At 38.4% G+C, this 18,927-nt stretch overlaps 1 protein-coding gene across 1 annotated transcript in view; it reads right to left on the bottom strand.

Moving 5' to 3' along the window:
- LOC128744424 (protein kinase C) overlaps window positions 1-17,447 on the bottom strand; it is a 48,850-nt gene extending 31,403 nt beyond the window's left edge. The window contains exons 1-2 of the mRNA XM_053841438.1: window positions 16,518-17,447; window positions 1,774-1,967 (exon numbers count right to left, since the gene is read on the bottom strand). Coding sequence (XP_053697413.1) covers window positions 1,774-1,967; window positions 16,518-16,668 — 345 coding nt within the window. The 5' untranslated portion in view covers window positions 16,669-17,447. The remainder of the gene's footprint in view (window positions 1-1,773; window positions 1,968-16,517) is intronic.
- Between the last annotated feature and the right edge of the window lie 1,480 nt (window positions 17,448-18,927).

The raw sequence follows: 18,927 nt of genomic DNA, 5'->3' as shown, positions 1-18,927 counted from the left end.
CACTTTCCCATACAAATTTCAAGTTAAGTTTTCTCAAAAAAGTTCCATAGGCTACACCTATACGAGCAGCGCAGTGAAGTTCTGGTTCAACAGGACAGGGTGTATATGGTTAAGCTCTAAGCCTGTGACCGATAGTGATGTTTCCTTGTAAGTGGGAATGTTTACTCAGAGCTACGACGCAGCATACGCACATAGCTATGTAGCGTATCTGAAATAGACAATCTACTATGAGGTGAAAACTGGAGATTATCTTAAGGACAATAAAGTACAATAAAGAGAGAGAAAAGAGGAAGCAAAATTTTCAATGAGAGTGCACTTTTATTAGATAATTTTGAATACTCAACATATCATATCAGGTACGGGTTTTAGACTCAATGATGTACACATATGTAACTTTGAAAATGTTTAATTAATATTGGTTACCAAATAGCATGTAATAGGTACTACATATTATGTAAATATACACTTTGATTACACAGCTGTTATATTGCCTGAAAATGCGTAAAAAATTTGATTTTGGTAAAACGGTAATTGATTTTGGTAAAACGGTAATTTTTACTTCATCATTCAATACTGTCTAGCAAAAAAGGGCCGACCTGGACCGATGTGATCTCAATTAATTTCAGAGGCCAATATATTACCGCACCTTTATACAAAATTTGATTTGCTGCTTTTGAGCAGTTTTAACGTTGTTGACATTTGAAAAAACCATATTTTCTTTAGAAAAAATGCCGGTAGCTTCGGAACCGAAGGAGATAGCAACTTAATTCCTTCAAACAAAATGTGCTTTTTCCATGCGTGTGAAAGTGCTCAGAAGGCATAATTTGTGAGAAATAAACACGAAAGAAGATATAAAGATAAAACGGATTTTTAGGTCCACCCCGACCAAAAAACTTTAAATAGCTCCAGGCTCCAACCCATCAACCATAAGAGATAGAACTTTGATTTCTTTAGCAAAGTTAATTAAAATTTAATGTTCTTTAACTTTGCTGAACATTTTATTCAGCCAACTTAAGCCATAAAAAAGTTCATATTTTGCACTCGCTTACTATGATGGTCACCCTAATGTAATTTTCAACCAAAAATGCGGAAGTTAAAATAACGAATTTACTCCGAACATACTATATACCTAGGACTCACGGTTTTAGCGTAATTACTTTTGTCCATCTAGATTTGGGTTTCATCCCACGGTGCGGCGTATTTAAATATGGGCTATTTGACTCCGTACTACGGCTTTAAACAAATATGTTGGATGTTGTACAAATAAACTAAAATACTTTTGAAAAGTGCAAAACATCAGTGAGCTTTACTGAATTCAACTAATTCGAACGAACAATAAATGATCACTGGCAGCAGCCGCACTATTTAAAGCGCTTATAGCTTCCCAACAAAGCAGAGTTTGCACTATCGCCGTTATCTGAAGCTTTACAGACAGCGTCACCAAAATATAATGTGAGTAAACGAATAATGCTTAACAAGCCGTGCTACGTCGAAAATAAATATAGACGATGTTTATTGTCATAACACTAGGATTGCCGTTTTGCTGCCCTCGATGGAGATACCCAATAGTCTGAGGAAGCATCTCAGATTTTATTGAAACTCTCTATGAGGCGTCTTTATCATGATAACCATAAGGGTAGATAACGTAGGTATAGAAGTCAACATAAACCAATTTGAAATGTGCAACCCACTAACTAAGATAGCGAACGGCGCGCGATTTAAAGCGGACATTTCCCATTGTGACGAATTCGTTGTACGGAAACAGAAACTTACCCAGAAATCCTGCTGGTCGGTTTCATTTCTAGACATCAGATCTTCGAACGGGATCGTCGTGTTGGCCACAAAAACGTCCGTGATGGGACCCTCGTGGAATATCGTCATACCGAGAACGCCGGCATTTTCCACCTCGTGAATAAAGCTTTCATTCCACACTGGATCGAATGTGCGTTGTTTGGTTGTGGATCGGTCTGTGGACAAGAAAAGTGATGATTACTGTGGGAAATTCAATTTTGTTTTTGTGATGTGCATGACAATATAGTCCCTCGCAATTAACCTCAAACAAAATTATTACGCTCTAGATTAAAACTGATGTTCAGCTAATTTGAGAAGATTGTCAGTCGGAAAATTTGTGAAAAGATTCTCGGAAATTAATAGGCCATATACGATTCGTTTCTCGCTTTCACCTGAACGGTTAAGATTCGCTTTAGTTTTACATCCTACGATGCGGATCAAGTCTCAAACGATGTTTTCCTCACTAGCCGACATCGCAAACATGAAATTAAATATCGCACAAGCATGCTGTTTCTTGGAAACTGCATTAGGCCGTGTTTCTGCGCTCATCATGTCAAATTAAAATCCATTTATTCGGAAGCAGGCCAAAATGAAATATGTCGCAATAATTTTGATTTGTTTCACTCGCTCACACACTCTGCACCGCCTCGCCTAGTTTCCACGCGGAGATATCCGTTTCCAATGCAAAATCAACGAGCACTTCTGCAGAGGACACAATAAATAGGTCGCAACGGTTGGGAAAAGCGTTATGTGTGTATGCATTTAGTCCACAACGCTAAAACGAAGTGGGAGGGAACATAATGATTCAGGCGGATCTTATTCTTGGCTCATGGATCACGTCGAATCACACACGTAGAGCAACATACCAAAAAAACGATTAGATTCATCGATACATTCAATGTTCGATATATAGGAACCAAGTGCAAAATTTTTGTCAAAATACATGCTTTCATATTGATTTGCCTTATTATGCTTACCCGATTAGCAAAGCAAACAAAAACATTAGTGCTACAATTTCGTTTTCGAAACTTGACCTTCTGTTTTTTATACGACAGACTTCGAGCTAGGTGCTACGATTCTGTTGACTCATACAGCCTCTCCCAGTCGAGATGCCACGACTGGTTTGTTAGACCAAAGTCGTACCTTGAGGCCAACTGGAGGGCTTATACTATTATTTGAAAGTGATTGATAGGGATACAAAACTTATGGAGTGTTTCTAGAAAAAATATGAGAAAATCATAACATTTCCTTTGAAGTTCTCTGGGACTTGTTTGCTAAAACAGAATAGAATCCACTCGATTACTAACGTCGTCTGGTGACAAACTTATGAAAATTCATCCACCGATCAAAGGATCGAGGTCCACTGATCAAATTTGTAGAAAACATTAACTTTATTGCCAGAATCCGGAGATATACCGAAATTAAGTTAACATTTCACATGCATTGTACAAAATACAACAGTGCGAGTTATTACAGGGCAAGTAAAGGACCTAGGAGTGACTGGTTCGAACAGATTGTTTTCTTTGTTGAACAAGGAAAAAACAGATGAAAAACTTTAAACCATCGATGCTGCGTCCAACAGCCGCACAGACCGTTTTATTTCACCGAAGAAATTCGAGGATGTTCCGGAGAAAGTGAAGTTGAAGTTCCACACCAAACATCCGGCTGGTGTCATGATGTTTGGCTTGGTGGCATCCAACGGTTTGAAAATGCCGCCGGTTTTCATTGATGCTGGTGTTAAAATCAATACCGAATTGTATATCGGTATTTTGAAAGACCAATTTCTTCCCTGGGTGAAGGCCAACTTCTCTGAGGATCAATACGTTGTCCTACATAGATTGAGCGCCAAGTCCACGTCAAATCGGATCCAACGATTACTGATGGAAAACGAAGTTTTGGTTAGAATGTGGACAGAGATCGTGAAACGAGCAAATTCTATGAGAAGATGAATCAATCTCAAAGGATACACTCCCGGACCCTAATATGTCTAAGGACGAGAATTGGAACCTTAGGCCGTATGAATAAAACAGTTTACTTTGCTTTTCCCGGTTAAACCGTATGGGAGCATTTGCTCTAACTCTATTCATACGGCCTCTTATCAAAGACAAGCATGAGGTAATTCATGGGTCGAAGTAGTTCTTCGATAGGTATCTCAATGACGATGCAATAGAAGAAGGCGGAACGGAAGTTACCCATGGAGAACCTACAAACGATAACAGCGTTCTGGCTCCCCAACCTCGACGAATAATCGGACAGACTAATGAGCATTCAGGACAAGGACCGACTCCCGGCAGAACTCTACAGAAATAGTAAAGAACCACTAGCAACCGCACTTCATTGAATAATTTCAAGAATTTGGAAGGAGCCAAAACTACCGGAGGAGTGGATGGAAGGCGTGATTTGTCCCTTCTAAAATGGGCGATCGGTTCGATTGATATTATTACCGCGACATTACTTGCGGCAGATCTTGCTGGGTCGTCTATCCCCATTAGCTACAGATTTTGTACCAGGCGAGACCCGTGCTTCTACAGATCAAATTTTCACATTACTACAGATCAAACACTTCGACAAAGCCTTCAGAAATGTGGGATGTACAACGTGCCCAAGCATCATATTTTCGTAGATTTCAGGACGGGAACATCTATGGTAGATAATGCACGATGCACCGTTTTGCGGATAAAATGACGCGGTTGATTAAAATTACTCTGAAGTGAGTAACGGGACGTGTTTCGGAGGCACTTTCCATTCTTTTTGAATCGCGTAGAGGATTGCGGTAAGGGGATTATTTAACATCACTATTGAAGGCGTGATCCGGCGAGCGGGCATCGAAACGAGAGCAACGATGCACAACAGAAGCAGTTAATTCCTAAGCTTTGCAAACGACCTAGACATCATTACTAAAACCTGGCTAAAAGTAAATTTGGACGCCTCTTGTGCGTCACCGGCACGCACCTTGTGGTAGGCACTGGAACCATTTGACATAGCTTTGTTTACATTTTTATATAGAACAACTGGTGCAAGTTTCGTCAAAATATTTCCCCACGTTGCAGAGCTGTACATATAATAGAACTCGAACGACGTAAAACAATCTTGCACAAACAAACACCTCTAAAATCCAGAGTGGTCTGGATCAAAGTTGGCGAAAGTGCTAAAATTCTAAAATCAACAGTGTGTAATGTTCTGAAAAATTATAAGGAAAACCTAGGTGTGGAAAAGTGGTAGAGAACTTTTAAGAAAACCGGAACTAGGGACCGGGAGCTGAGGGGAAAGATATTGAGGTGCGTTTAGTCCAATTCTGGCATATCCATCCGGAATATGGCTAGAAGGTACGATGCCAACTATCAAACAACGTGGAATATCCTCGCTCGAGAAGGCTATAGGTCTTACAGTGCCAGCAAACATCCAAATCGGCACTTGAAGCAGAATTTGGTAGCCAAGAAGCGTGATAGGGGTTTGTACGAGCAAGTTTTGTCGAAATTCAACGGATACATTTTAATGGCCGACGAAACCTACGTGAGAATGGATTACAAGCAACTTTCCGGTCGAAAATTTCACACTACAAATGGGCGTGGCGATATGCCGGGTAAGTATAAGTTGTGTTTGCTGAAAAATACCCAAAGAAGGCCATGATGTAACTGTGGACTGAAGAATCAGCCTTTCATCACTACTTCAACATCAAGGACATCAAGTTTATACATGGAAGAATACTTAAAGAAACGGATTTTGCCATTCATTCGTAAGGGTAACGGATAACAGTAAGGTTAACGTTATATTCTGGTCTGATTTAGCTGGCTATCACTACCCTAAAGTGGTGCTAGAGTGGTATGCAGCTAATGATGTCGATTTCGTGCCAAAAGAGATGAGCCTTCCAAATTGTCTGGAGTTTCAACCCATGGAAAAATTTCGGCCAATTGTCAAACAACGACTTCGGGGAAGCGGAGGTACAGTCAACAGTGCTGAAGAAATGCGTTCAAAGTGGAAGAAACATGCTGATTTAGTAGCAACTCAAATTCAATGATGATTTCTATTAAGAAAAAAGTTCAAGGCTTTATCAGAACCAAAGAAATGTAATAATGTAACACTGTGACTCTCCAGTGCAAGCCAGTCATTTAAGGGTTTTTCTGTGGCACTCTACTTCCGAGTTATAGATTGTACTATGCCTCCAAATTTGCTTTTAGCCAAGCTTTACAAACCTTGGGACGGCTGAGCCAATCTACGCCAGACCAAAAACAGAAACTAGGATTGGGTTACTGCGGAAACAGTGTACAAATAAGGCATAAAACATAGTAGGATGAATGTTTGAAGAAAATCTATATTGAGGCAGGTTGTATGCTCGAGTATCGATTGGAAGAGGCTGTTAGAGTCCAAAGGATCGAGTCGCTTCGAGCGGCGGCGAAGGTCGAGACAAGCTGACAGCTTAATCCACATGCTTTTCAACAGGGGGGCTTCGTAGGCGCAAGGTTACCGAGTCTGCTTTGACAAGCGAGTGGTCGTGGGTTCGAATCTTAGTAGAATCAAGTCATTCAATGTCAGGTGACTTTAGCATGGAGTTATTCTCAGGCCCCTCATTTACCCTTCCTTCATGCTGAATTCTATATTTACAGTGCGAATGTCCCTCCTAGAGTTAAGTGTAGAAGTGTAGAAGGTCAGAAGTACGAATGAGTCCTCGCCAGGGCCGGCTATAACATGGGGTAGTACTGGCAGCGAGGAATAAGTGGGTAAAATAGATCAAGCTCAAGAAGGAAGGATAAAACCCCAATACACGCAAGCACACATAAAATTTAATAAGCATATTGCTCACTCAATAGCGATTATAGCAAAAAGAAATGCAGCGCAGGGGCATACAGCAAACACCCGGGCGACATCACAATAGATCAACTATACTGGTCGCAGTGATGAGTCCACACATGGAAAAAAATGCTTTTCATCATCACTCTTGAGGGGTCACCCCGTCACTCCAACTAACAGATATTGAAACGAGGGGTTTGATTTCAAGTAAAGGTAAGGTAGCAAACTTCTTGGCTATGCAGGTGACTTTGATATTAAGGCCAGAAACTTTGCCACTGCGGCGGACACCATTCGCGTTAGAATGAAAGTGGAGGCTAGGAGAATTGCGCTTAAAATAAACGCATCGAAGACCAAATTCATGAATGGTTGAAGCTCAACCGAGACGAATGTACGACTTTCGCGAAAGATAATCGTTGACGGCAACGATCGGGAGGTGACAGATGACTACGTGTATGTGGAATCACTGCTGACCGCGGTTAACAACACAAATAAGGAGGTTCAGCGGCGCATTCAAGCAGGACATTGAGCCTAATTTACCCTTCCCAAAATGCTACTATCAAGCGGCATAAACCGCCGCACTATGGGGCAGAACCCAAAAAAGCTCGGACAAAACCTCAAAATTTTTATTTGAGATATTCTATCAAACTTAATATTCTACGTATAGTAGACACATAATCTATAAGAAATATACATAAATTGTTTTAATAAGTAGTTTTTCAATAGGCATTAAAGAAGGTGAAACACAGTGTAAAAAAATTTTGGAAAATGAAAACATAAATATCATTTAATCTTTTAGTATCTGGCTACCATGCTGCTTAAAGTTCTATACTTTTAAAGGACAATTCACATTAAAGGGATTATAAACTAATAGTTTAGGTGATAGGGTAAGAACCCCACAATTCGCCCCCACCCCAGAATTCGCCCTCCCATTGGTATTCCCGTGATTTAACTCAATATATAGTTGAATTATAAGTTGTTAGTTTAATTTATATTCAATTTAACTCAGTTTTCAGTTATTTGAATAGAATTCGTTGTGTTGTTTTATGTATTTTAATGATTTAATGTGGTTTGAAAAATAGGTATTGTATTGAAGACGCGATTTTTCCATTCTCAAGAACGAGCACGAAAAATAAAATTGAGGAAATGTAATGGAAAATCGTATCTTTCTGAACTTTTTTCGCATCAATTTGGTTATATCTGTTTCAAATTTCATAATTGTGCTTTTGTTTTAATATTTTATCGCAATTCTGCTAAAAATAAAACATAAATGCACTGGGCGAAAACTGGGTATTGTAAATCATATGAGTTCCAAAATTCGCCCGGGTCGAACCTGTATATACTTAACCGAACTTACTGCGTGAACCAGTTTTCGCCTTCATCTATCAAATATATGCAAATATGCCACACATAAGCAAAAGCAAGTCACAATCGATTAGTTTGTTCGCTGATTTATGTTTATCAAAATGGTGAGTGAAAGTATTGAATAAATAATATTTTGATGCAGAAAGCACATTATATCTTCATTTGAATTCATCTAACAAAAGAATTACCTGCTAAACATGGGCTAATTGGGTTTCTACCAAACGAAATGTTCCAAGTGTTTTAGTAATAATCGACATCGAAATTGATAATAAGATTAAAACCGCACGAATTACTAAGACGCGTATAATATTCTCAATAATCACAATTTTTTTGTCATGAGAATAAATCTGACTATTGGAAAATCACACGAAAAATCCGTCTACTATTTTAAAGCATCTAAGCGCAATAAAATTGTTGTCATGGGTAAAACTTAGAAATATATTTAATGTGCAATGCAGACAACAAAGAAATAATCGTGGAGATAAAATAGAATATTTCGACAATATCATGAAAACTCTAATATCTTAGCATTACAAACCCGGTCTAACCAAAAATGCTAGTTAAGAATTCCAAGTTATGTCAAAAAATATCTTAGTTGAGTAGGTAAGATGGGTATGCTTAGCAGTTACCAGGAATATTTAATACAGTAAACCGGCATACCCATTTACAGACAGTGATTTACTAAACAATTTTTTTTCTTCATCTTTTTATTGACTATATAGCAGTTAAGCTTAGTTATTTCTTGAGGAAGAGGCTAGGTTGTGGACTCGAGTCTCACCTTTGATTAGTCAATATATATAGCCGAATATCAAGATTTTCCAGTTCATCTAATTTTTTATTGTTCACAGTAAACATTTACTCTTTCGCAAAAAATTACTAAACAATGATATAAGTAATCATTAAGGTTATTTAAACTATTAAAAAAAACATTGTACCATTCTGTAGGCACTGAATTGTATTTATTCGCCCACATACCAATAGTGAAAATGAATTCCACAAAGGACCAGAAAAAGCACCAACAGGACCATTCATTTTAAATATCTTTGACGAGTGTCAAAAGCCTTATTTTACTGCAATGAAAATAAACATTTAGTAAAAGCCCACCTTCTCTGTGTTTTTTAGTTTTACTGAATCAGGTATCAGGAGGTGATCATGATCAGTTTATTTCGATTTAGATTTACATTTAACGAATTCCTGATACAAATTGATTGCCATATTAATCACTGAATAGACATAATCTTAACGTTAAATAATAGTAACAACAATTCTAATAAAATAATTGAGGTTATTTGGGAAATTTGCAACAAATAACAAGTGGGCGAAATTTGGGTCACATGGGGGACGAATTTTGGATCGCTATGGGCGAAATGTGGTACTAGAGGTTCCTGCTCAAAATTGGGTCTTTTGCTATCAAATTTCAATTTTCGCGATTCCGAATAGCCAAAATAGATAGAATATTAATATATAGTCATACTTGTCTGAGTTCAGGGCTGATTTTATAATAATATGGCGATTTATTCATTTTACAGCATGAAAACCTGATAAAAGGGGCGAATTCTGGGGTCGTTACCCTATTAAGACAGATTTTTTACTAGTAGGCTTTGTTCTGACGAAGTGTTTTAGAACAAAATATGTGTTATTTTTGTCAATTTTCAATAGCGTGTAGAAAAATATTTCCACAGATTTCCGCTCTGTCACTACCATAAAATCAACATTCAGGGTGTTAACTAGTAACAAGCAAAAAATTAGCTGCTACTAGTTGCGATGTTCGGAGATATTCAAGTTTTTCGAATGCATGTTTTCCGGCATTTTAGGCTACAAATTAGTAAATGCGCGCGCCAGTACGAAGTTCATTCCTGCTGTACGTTAAATAGTCATGCTTGTGTATGTAAGACATAGCATTATTATCTTTATGAGATACATCGGAGTCGATAAGGGGAATTCAGGACATTGTAAAGGCGACTACTTAACAGCTTTTTCCCAACAGAGCTACTGTTTCAAGTCAAGTTGGCAGTAGAATATGTTCGTTTGGACTTTCAGCTCGATTCAACTAGCCTCCATTTTGTTTATTTAGAGTCGAACATGTTGATACGTGTTTGCAGGATAAACAGACAGCCTATCTCGCCACTCATATCCTTTTGCTGCGTATGGCCAAACTAATGAATTAGTAGGGTAAGTTAACCTATATAGTAAACCCTCTACCTGTAATGGACACTCGGATAAAATTACGGTATTTATTAGCTTATACTTATATTTCTGAGGAATAACATGAAACAGACCGTACTAAACATAACACACATTTGGGTTGATAAAATTTTAGCTGCATTTCATTATTAATGCTTTAAAATTGACGTTTTCAACAAGTGGGTCCATTATATACAATGCAAAAAATGTCGCCATTACGGGACTCTCTCCATGCAAAATACACTAAAATTCCTATAATGGACCCGGTCGTTATTCTATTGTAAACCGCAAGGGTCCATGAAAGGAAAATGGACATTCCAATCTGTTTTAAAAAATCTGTAAAATATAGATTTGCATCAGAAATTGATATATTTAGGCTTATTCGAAAGTTACTAATATTGTAAGTGCCATTGGTTGGGTGTTTAGCGTAACGAGTTCAAAATAATGTATAGAAAGGTCCACAAATGGTTGATTTACCCTATACCAGAATAATAATACTAAATTACTCTTGATATACAGATTGTGATAATTTGTATAGGAGGTCGTCAGACTACCAATTTCGACTAAAAAAATGTGTTTGAGTATTTAAAATATTTATAACTTGATTCCCGTAAGTCCTACAATTTTGGTATGTTCAGTAACTTTACGTAACTTTACAGGACAAACAACTTTTCTGAAGGCACAATATTTCTAAAGTCATTATTTAAAATGTTAGATCTCAACGCCATCTATAGGAATAAAAATACAACTACTTAAAATTTACAGAAAGATGCGCAATTTTATTACAAACAATGTTGCTGAAGACAATAAAGCTTTACGAAGCATATGAAAGAAGTTATGAGGTTTTGTCCGAGCGCCGGATCAATCTGCCCCACTGTGCGCCGTACGAAGCTGACAATGTACAAACCCCTATTAGAGCGATAATTTTTATGTATATGACAATGCTCACAAAGACCATACGCACGCTTGCGGACGATATTTGGCTGAATACAAGCGGAAAGCGAAGAGTGGCAGAAGTCTATGAATCACAGCTAACAGACACAGAAAATCTGTGTCACAGAAAATCTGTGTCACAGAATGACTCGAAGCGACTCGATCCTTTGGACTCTAACAGCCTCTTCCAGTCGATACTCGAGCATACAACCTGCCTCAATATAGATTTTCTTGAAGAACAAAGGGAATCAATGTGCAAGATAGCTTGACCAGATCTACAGCGACATTACCACCCCCCCCCCTCCCCTCCCCGAGCGTGGATTTTTAAGACACTGCAGTCCAGTGCATTTTTTTCCAAAAAAAACTTTATCGTGATATCTGCAACTTAATCTTTCAATGCCGACAGAAATACATTTTTGTAATGATTCCAATGATAAGATATTTGTCTGTGATTCAGGTCTGTTTTTAGTGGTTTTAGTTAGATGAAGAGTATTTGTGACCAGTATAAAGCGCGAGTCATTTAATATCTGGACGTACTGTTGTTGTTACTGCCCGGAAGTTGTACAATGAGGCTCTTACGAAGTATGAAGAAAGCATTTTCATGGACGACGAAACGTACGTGAACATGGATTATGGGGAGCTTCTCGAATCACAGTTCTATAAAGCCAATGATCGAGCCACTGATAGGTGCTCCTATCAAGTTTAAATTCATTTTTAACGATAAATTCACAAGAAAGTTTATGATCTGGCAAGACATTTGCAGTTGGGGACAAAAAACCCAATTGTTCAATTGTCCTCAATTGAGCGGGACAATTAAGCAATATTTAGTGATTGTCAAACAGAAGTTGAAGAAGAGTGGAAAGGTGACTCGAGATGCAGCAGAGATGGTGGAACAAAATGGACACTCAGCTTAGCTAACAGACAGTTAAATTTTTTCTTTAAAGTACAATTTTGGTTCCAAGATAGATCAGTCTTTTGCGTCCAGATATTAAATGACTCGAAGCTTTACATACATAAAAAGGTCAATACCTATCTCTAGAATTTACGGAATAAAATCAATCTTCTTTCTTCAAAAGTAAACTATTTTTATATAAAATCCAATCATAGTGACAATAACAATGACAGTGTAATTTTCTCGTTTTGCTAGAGAAGGTAAAATGTTTCTCATTCGGTAAAAATGGCGAGAAACATACGAGTACCGTAAACAAATGTAAACCGTTGGAATTCTTACGAAATTATTGTTTTGCTGAAAAAAAAAGAAACTGCTTCAGCCGACCCCCCGGCACGCCGCCATTTTTCTATGACCGCAATCTAAAACGTCAAAACACTGGGCGGGAAATCATTTCATAGAAAATATATGGAGTGGCCATTGTTGTTTGGGGCCCAGCAACGAGGGGCCCATCAGGGTTGCCACATGCACAGATTATTCTGTGTTTAACAGATATTTGAAAGAAATCGCCTGTACAGAATCTGTATGCATAGAATACAGATTTTCGCGAAATTACACAGATTAAACAGATTTTTGAGCTTTTACATGAGAGTGAAAGAGACGGAAATAGTCAGCAAAATGACTCTCTATCTCTTTTACTCTCATTGTTTTGCATCGGACAGATTTTTGCACAGATATTTTTCCTCGCCGTACAGATTGTCAGATTTTTCCAACAAAAAACAGAATTTTATGTGGCATCCCTGGGACCCATCAGTATGGGGGTACTGTCAAATCATATGTGAGAGTGTATTGGTGACACCGGGCTGGCTTCAGCAAATTCAGAGATATTAACTTTTACATTGAGAAAATTAGGGCAAAATGCCTCATTTGAAAAAAATATCAGGAAACAATAAGTTGCGTAAACCAACACCCTGTTATCGGATTCCATATGAAAATAACAAAAAATTTCGATTTAAACGTAACGGAACCCGGGGCTATATTTTTCATTCGACAAGAAAACATCTCTTTACATAGAGAAAATTAATCCTTTGTGTAGCCAAACTCATTTGAGCAGCAGTAGAAAACAATATAATATACTAAAGGGTGTCCCACATCAAATTGCACCACGAAAGAAACGCTATAGAAAATTACCCATTGGGTATTTTCTCTTGCAAATTTGAGCAGAAGTAGTTTAGAGTGTATTGTTTATACCCAGATAACACAAAATCGTAATAGAAAGTTCACATTAAATCGTTTTCATGTCAATTTCACATTGGAATTGTATAATGATTAGAGTATGTCAAATCGAAGTGAACAATAAGTTGTTTTGCAGTCGTGCGTGTCTTCATATAAAATTCATGACTGTGAATTATAAAGCAGGATAGACAATTGCAATATTTGATTATATCTTAATCATATATTCAGGAGTATTTAGTTGCGTGTTATAAAAACTACGCAAAATAGAATTACAAATAGTTGTCAAAATTTTCGCACGTATATCGCCTCCACTTTGGTACATATATGTTCTTATATGGCGTGAAATAAAACTTTTTCGTTCAGATATGATTTCGTATACCTCAGTTGCAATCGAGATATACAAACCAAATGGTTTACTGGGTACTCTATTTTTATAGCGATCAATTTTTCGAAAAAAAATTGCGTCACCCGAAAAGCAACCTCGCGAATTTATTTTGCGCAAGCACCTGGAAAATCCACAATTCTCTCATCATGAATAATGAGATTTACGTCAAGGCGGACTTCCGGCAGCTGCCGAGGCTACCGTACTTCCCCGCCCAGCATAAATTTGATATTCCGGAGGAAGTAAGGATGCAGAAACTTACATAGTTTGCCGAGAAATACATGATTTGGCCAAGAAATACATCATGTGGCAAATAGAGTCCGCCGTTCGTAACTACCGAGACTGTAAACGGGCTGATCTACCTCAAGGAGTGTTTACAGAAGCATCTGCCTTCTCTGTCGAAGCAACACGAGAGCCCTTCGATCTTCTGGCCGGATCTATCTTCGTGCTAATTTTCAAAGGATGTATTGGAGTGGTACGAAGTCAACGGAGTCACTTTCGTATCCATGGACATGAACGCCTCCCACGCACCGAAACTAAAGCCCATCGAAAATTACTAGACTATTATGAAGCAGGCACCACGGAAGTCTGAGGAAGACATGAAGAAAAAGTGGATTTTCGTACAGATGAAGCTGCAGCTAGGTTGTACAAAACTTTTTGAGTGGAGTTAAGCGTAAGGGGCGAGCATACGGTTATGGTATTGAAGTTGAATGAAACAAATATGCCAAAAGCTTACTAATGGGTTATATTTTGTTGTCTGAAAGTTTGAAAAGGATCGGTCAATTGGGTAATTTTCTCCAGCGTTTCTTCCGTGGTGCAATTTGATGTGTGACACCCTTTACGAATTTAGTTGGCATTGGTTCAATGACGCTTCGTTTATCCAATTTTCCGCCCTTGTTCATGACTTGTCCTATCCTAACGATACTATAAAACACTGTTGTTGCATTACTTTCTTCCACTATTCTCTTTATTTATTAAAAGACTGTTAAAAAATTATTTGATAATCTGTCTAACGCAGTACCTTGTAAGTCGCAAGGGCCTGCATAGTGTCGTCGTCTCTCCAGTAAACACAAAGTTAGATTAAACTTCTCGGTCGTTGGTTTCTACAGTAGGTGGAGAAAGAGGCACAATTTGTGTCTAAAAATAGCCTAACCCATGTCGCTACATTAATAAGGGGGGTTGTGCAGTCTCCTTCTGTCCAGCGCCTGTGTGGTTCATAGGTACGCGGGTGCCAGCGAGCCAAATGCCCTGGCGGGTGTTGTGGGTTCGAATCCGGTTATATTCTCACATTATAGCTTGGTTCGACCCGTGCACCTTCCAGCATTGGACAAAAGGTAGGAGTCACGATGACAACTTGTTAAGCGTAGTTACCTATTACACCCCTTCCCCCACCCCCCTTCCTTTCCACTCTTTCCCCTCCTTTCCCAAAAAATCCTTCTTCATTACTTTCCCTTACCGTCCCTTCATCAATTGTAGAACCATCGTTTCAAAAAATAGAAAATTGAGTTTACTCATTTGGTAGTTCAAAAAAACTTTTAAGTAACTTGAAATGAACCAATTCTTTTTGGTTGATATAGGCGAAAAAAAGCAGATATAATCGGAACAATAATTTATTCATAAATACCGTAACTCAGATAAAAAAAATCATTTTAAGATAATTTGTTACATACACCTGCTACAGCTGTTCAATGTTAATAATCCGACCCTTTTGTGTTTTTAACTATAATGCCTAGTTAATGGGCTTTTGTTCTTAATTTTAAAGCAGTAAATAATATTTTTGATTTTTATAAATTACAAGCTGAATCAATGGAAGTGAATATCAGTACACGGTGATGCTTTATATTCACCAGTGGGTTATTCAGTCTGACAGTTCATTTGTTACTTCTTATATTTACTTGCATAGGAAAGTTTTCAATATAAGGTTTTCTATTCGATAGACTTTGTAGCTAGACTGTTGTGTAACCAGCTGGACAACATAAGAAACATTCAAATTGTAGTTAAAAGTTCGCTGTTTTATTCTCCACTTGTGTAAATATTTCGATTATTTTCACCAGTAATCAGGATCGGTTCCATCGGGAAACTATTAGCATATACTTTGAATTTTGCCGGCAATTTTATTTTGAGTTGTTATCTTTTTCATTATTATTATTCAAAAATATGATTTGTGTTCCTATTTTACGAAATTTATCCCCGTATTTGGCCCATTAACATGTGGCCAATCAATCAGTTTATGATTATCTGGGAATAGCTATGAGCAAACACTAAACATTTCAGGAACCTCCGTCTACTCTGGCAGCATTGCCTGGCGGGCCCACCAGGGAGAATCAAGAGCAAAAAACACACACTGTCCTAATTTTTCTCACGCTCTCTCATTCTATCGTTTCTTCATCAACAAATGCTGCCAGAGTAGGTAGGTAGGCTTTTCCAAAAGGGAGAATTTTTCTTTAACCCCTCGCACTACAAACACTTGGTGCTCTGCTGGGAAAATCCAGGACCACACTGAACCCGACGTAGCTCAACGCTAATCACTTTTCATAGCTAATATTCGGAGCACAATTCAAAGCCTTATCAATAGAGGAACACACAAATAGGTCCGAACATGATGCCATGGTCTAATGTTTCTTTTTCGAACGAAACGAGGGTCAAGGAAAATTCCTCCCCCAGATCTTCCCTGTACATTTTCCATTTTCCTTCAAGTTGGCAGCCATTTTCATTTTACACTACTGCTGTGATTTTGAAATGTCAATATGAGAGGAAGACATTTTTCGAAGTAACATTTTTCCTCCTCTTCTCAATTTTTCATGTAGTTGTGGTAGGTGAAGATTTTCCAGCGAAAAATTTTCTAGATCTCAAGGTTCACTAGTTGATGCATGGAGACAACGTATTCATAAAGTCCAATTATGCAATTTGAGGCCTTTGTGTTGCCTTGAATAACATTATTTAGAAATTTACCTATGAATTTTTCGTCAACATCTATCGAGACATACGGATCGATGAGTTGATCTCCCAGTCGCCCAAAAGTCATCGTATGTCGTGTTTGAAAATCCGTAGGTCGCAGACCACAGGCTTCGCAGACTTTTAACCGCAGTGTACCCGTAAACATTTTCCTCTCCTTGGAATCCCAGTATCTAGTGTGAAGATTTTTCCCGTATCCTAGGGCTCAGTCGAAATATTCTGTTGATGGTACACGAAATCGATATTCCACACACGGTTCACTATTTGCTTCCTTTTCCACTTTTTTTTTATCACAGTACAGCGCTTCGCAGACTCACAAGTATTCACGAGATATCTATCCGGATCCCACGTAAATTTCTTTTAGCTGCAGATTCGAACCGCACTGAACCACAGAATAGGATCACTTTTGCAGGGGAGGTAAACGCAAAAAATCTAATAATTATCACAAAAGATAGTAAATTTTCCTCCTTTTCCTTGTATATCCTTTAACTTTTTCTCTTTCCAACTAGAGGAGAAAAAGTCGAATTTTTACTTTTCATACATATTTCTGCACCACCTAACCTTTTTACATCGACTGACTGATGGGCTCTAATGAAAACGTACTGATGGCTGTTCGAGAGCGAGAAAAAGAACAGTTAACGCTCTGAGAAACGGGATTTAAACTCACTACACTGCCGGATTTTATGCGCTGCTCCACACCACACATAGAATACACCATAGGATACAGTCACATCAGTGAGAAAGCTATTTTCGCTTGTTTGCATAGCAGTGGATGGATCTCATCATGATTATACAGATTGTTGGTATCTGCTGCTATTCGCACTGACATTCCGTTCCATCCGTAGCGTACCGAGTGCAAGTGAGGACAGGTTTGATGTTCAGTGGTTCAGTCAACGTGAGTCTGACTGATGGCAAGCAAGAAGGTACCCTGCGAAGGAATGAGCGAAGAATTTCTCTCTATCCTCGTCCATACCCCATCATTCGAGGCCGATGTGTAATGTAATTCACAGCATAATTCTCCACCTATACGTTCGCACTGCCTCCCTGTACAAAAAATGTATTACAGCTTGTGCGCTGACAGGCGATCTGAGAACCAGCTCAAAAATGACAAGTCTGGAGGCTGAAAATGTCAAGTATAGATTGCAAAAGACCTATTCAATAGACACAAAATTTTCGTTATCGCTTTCGTATAAATTGGTTTGAATGTACCGTTGAAAAAGCTTTTATAGCATGAAAAAGTACACGCATTTGGGAAAGAAAACTTTAAAAAAAAATTCATACTGATTCCGCCGTCTTGTTAAAGTAAATTTGGGGGTAGGCGTAATCGACTCCCACCCCCCATTGAAGTCCCACTTAGAGAACAGTACGCAATTTTCCACATCGTGTCACAGCAACAGTTATGCTGAGAGTTGAACAATCGAATGCAGCTTATTTATTGATGCTGAGTTTATTTTACTAGGAACTTCGGCAAGCAGCTGTTTGATATTTGTCACTCTGTGGCGAGAATCTCATTAAAATCAGTTTGAATTCTCGTTAAAGTTACTGAAAGTTACACACTACAGTTACTACACAAGGACAGCTTTTTCACTGATTGTAACCGGGATGGAGCATAGGATATTGATGAGCCCAGACTTAAACATATGCATTCAAAATCATGTTTCAAAGCGGAAAAAAGTAGAAAGTAGAGGCAGAAACGCAGGCTTGGTGTAGGACTACGAATGTATACTCCTATAACAACAGATCCTCCGATTAATGTTGACACTACGGGCCTTTTGTATAGATTCCATGCTTGAGCATTATTGGGTCGAATTGTTTGCTACAATTGGCGACCAACATTAGAAAAGGGCGGATATAAGCCATATAAGCCAAACGTCAAACAGACCGAGCGAGAGTTATTTTTTGCTGGAGCAGCACAGGAAAATGAGCTCTCACTCGTTCTGTTGGACATTTGGCCTATCCGCCCTTTTCAAATGATGGTCGACAATTTGATTCATCTGTCAACAATCTATGAACTTCACTCTTTCCTAACGTAAAATCTACATTCGCAGCACAAAACGTTCTTAAGACCCAAACAGAATGCTGCATCAACGCATCCGTCAGCGTCAATTTGACAGTAAACCCTTGGGAAAACGGTCACAATAACACTGAGGGACGCATTGACGTAGCATTCTGGTTTTTCATTTATTATCTCACGCTTCATGTTACTTAAGGAACAACATTCGCACTACTGGCTGAAAACATTTATTGTTGTTGCAGTTGAAACCCGTAATAATCCACGTGCAACATTCGGTTTTATTCTTGTTGTGTGTGTCGCAACTACGTCGCAGGTGATGCGCATCAATGTGCGAACACAGCGCACCACGTGCGACGCATAGTTGCGCCACACAGAACAAGAATAAAACCGAAT

The sequence above is a fragment of the Sabethes cyaneus genome, chromosome 3 (assembly GCF_943734655.1).
Source record: "Sabethes cyaneus chromosome 3, idSabCyanKW18_F2, whole genome shotgun sequence".
Taxonomy (NCBI): domain Eukaryota; kingdom Metazoa; phylum Arthropoda; class Insecta; order Diptera; family Culicidae; genus Sabethes; species Sabethes cyaneus.
The sequence above is the reverse complement of the archived record's forward strand: the minus strand, read 5'-3'. Positions and strand labels throughout refer to the sequence as shown.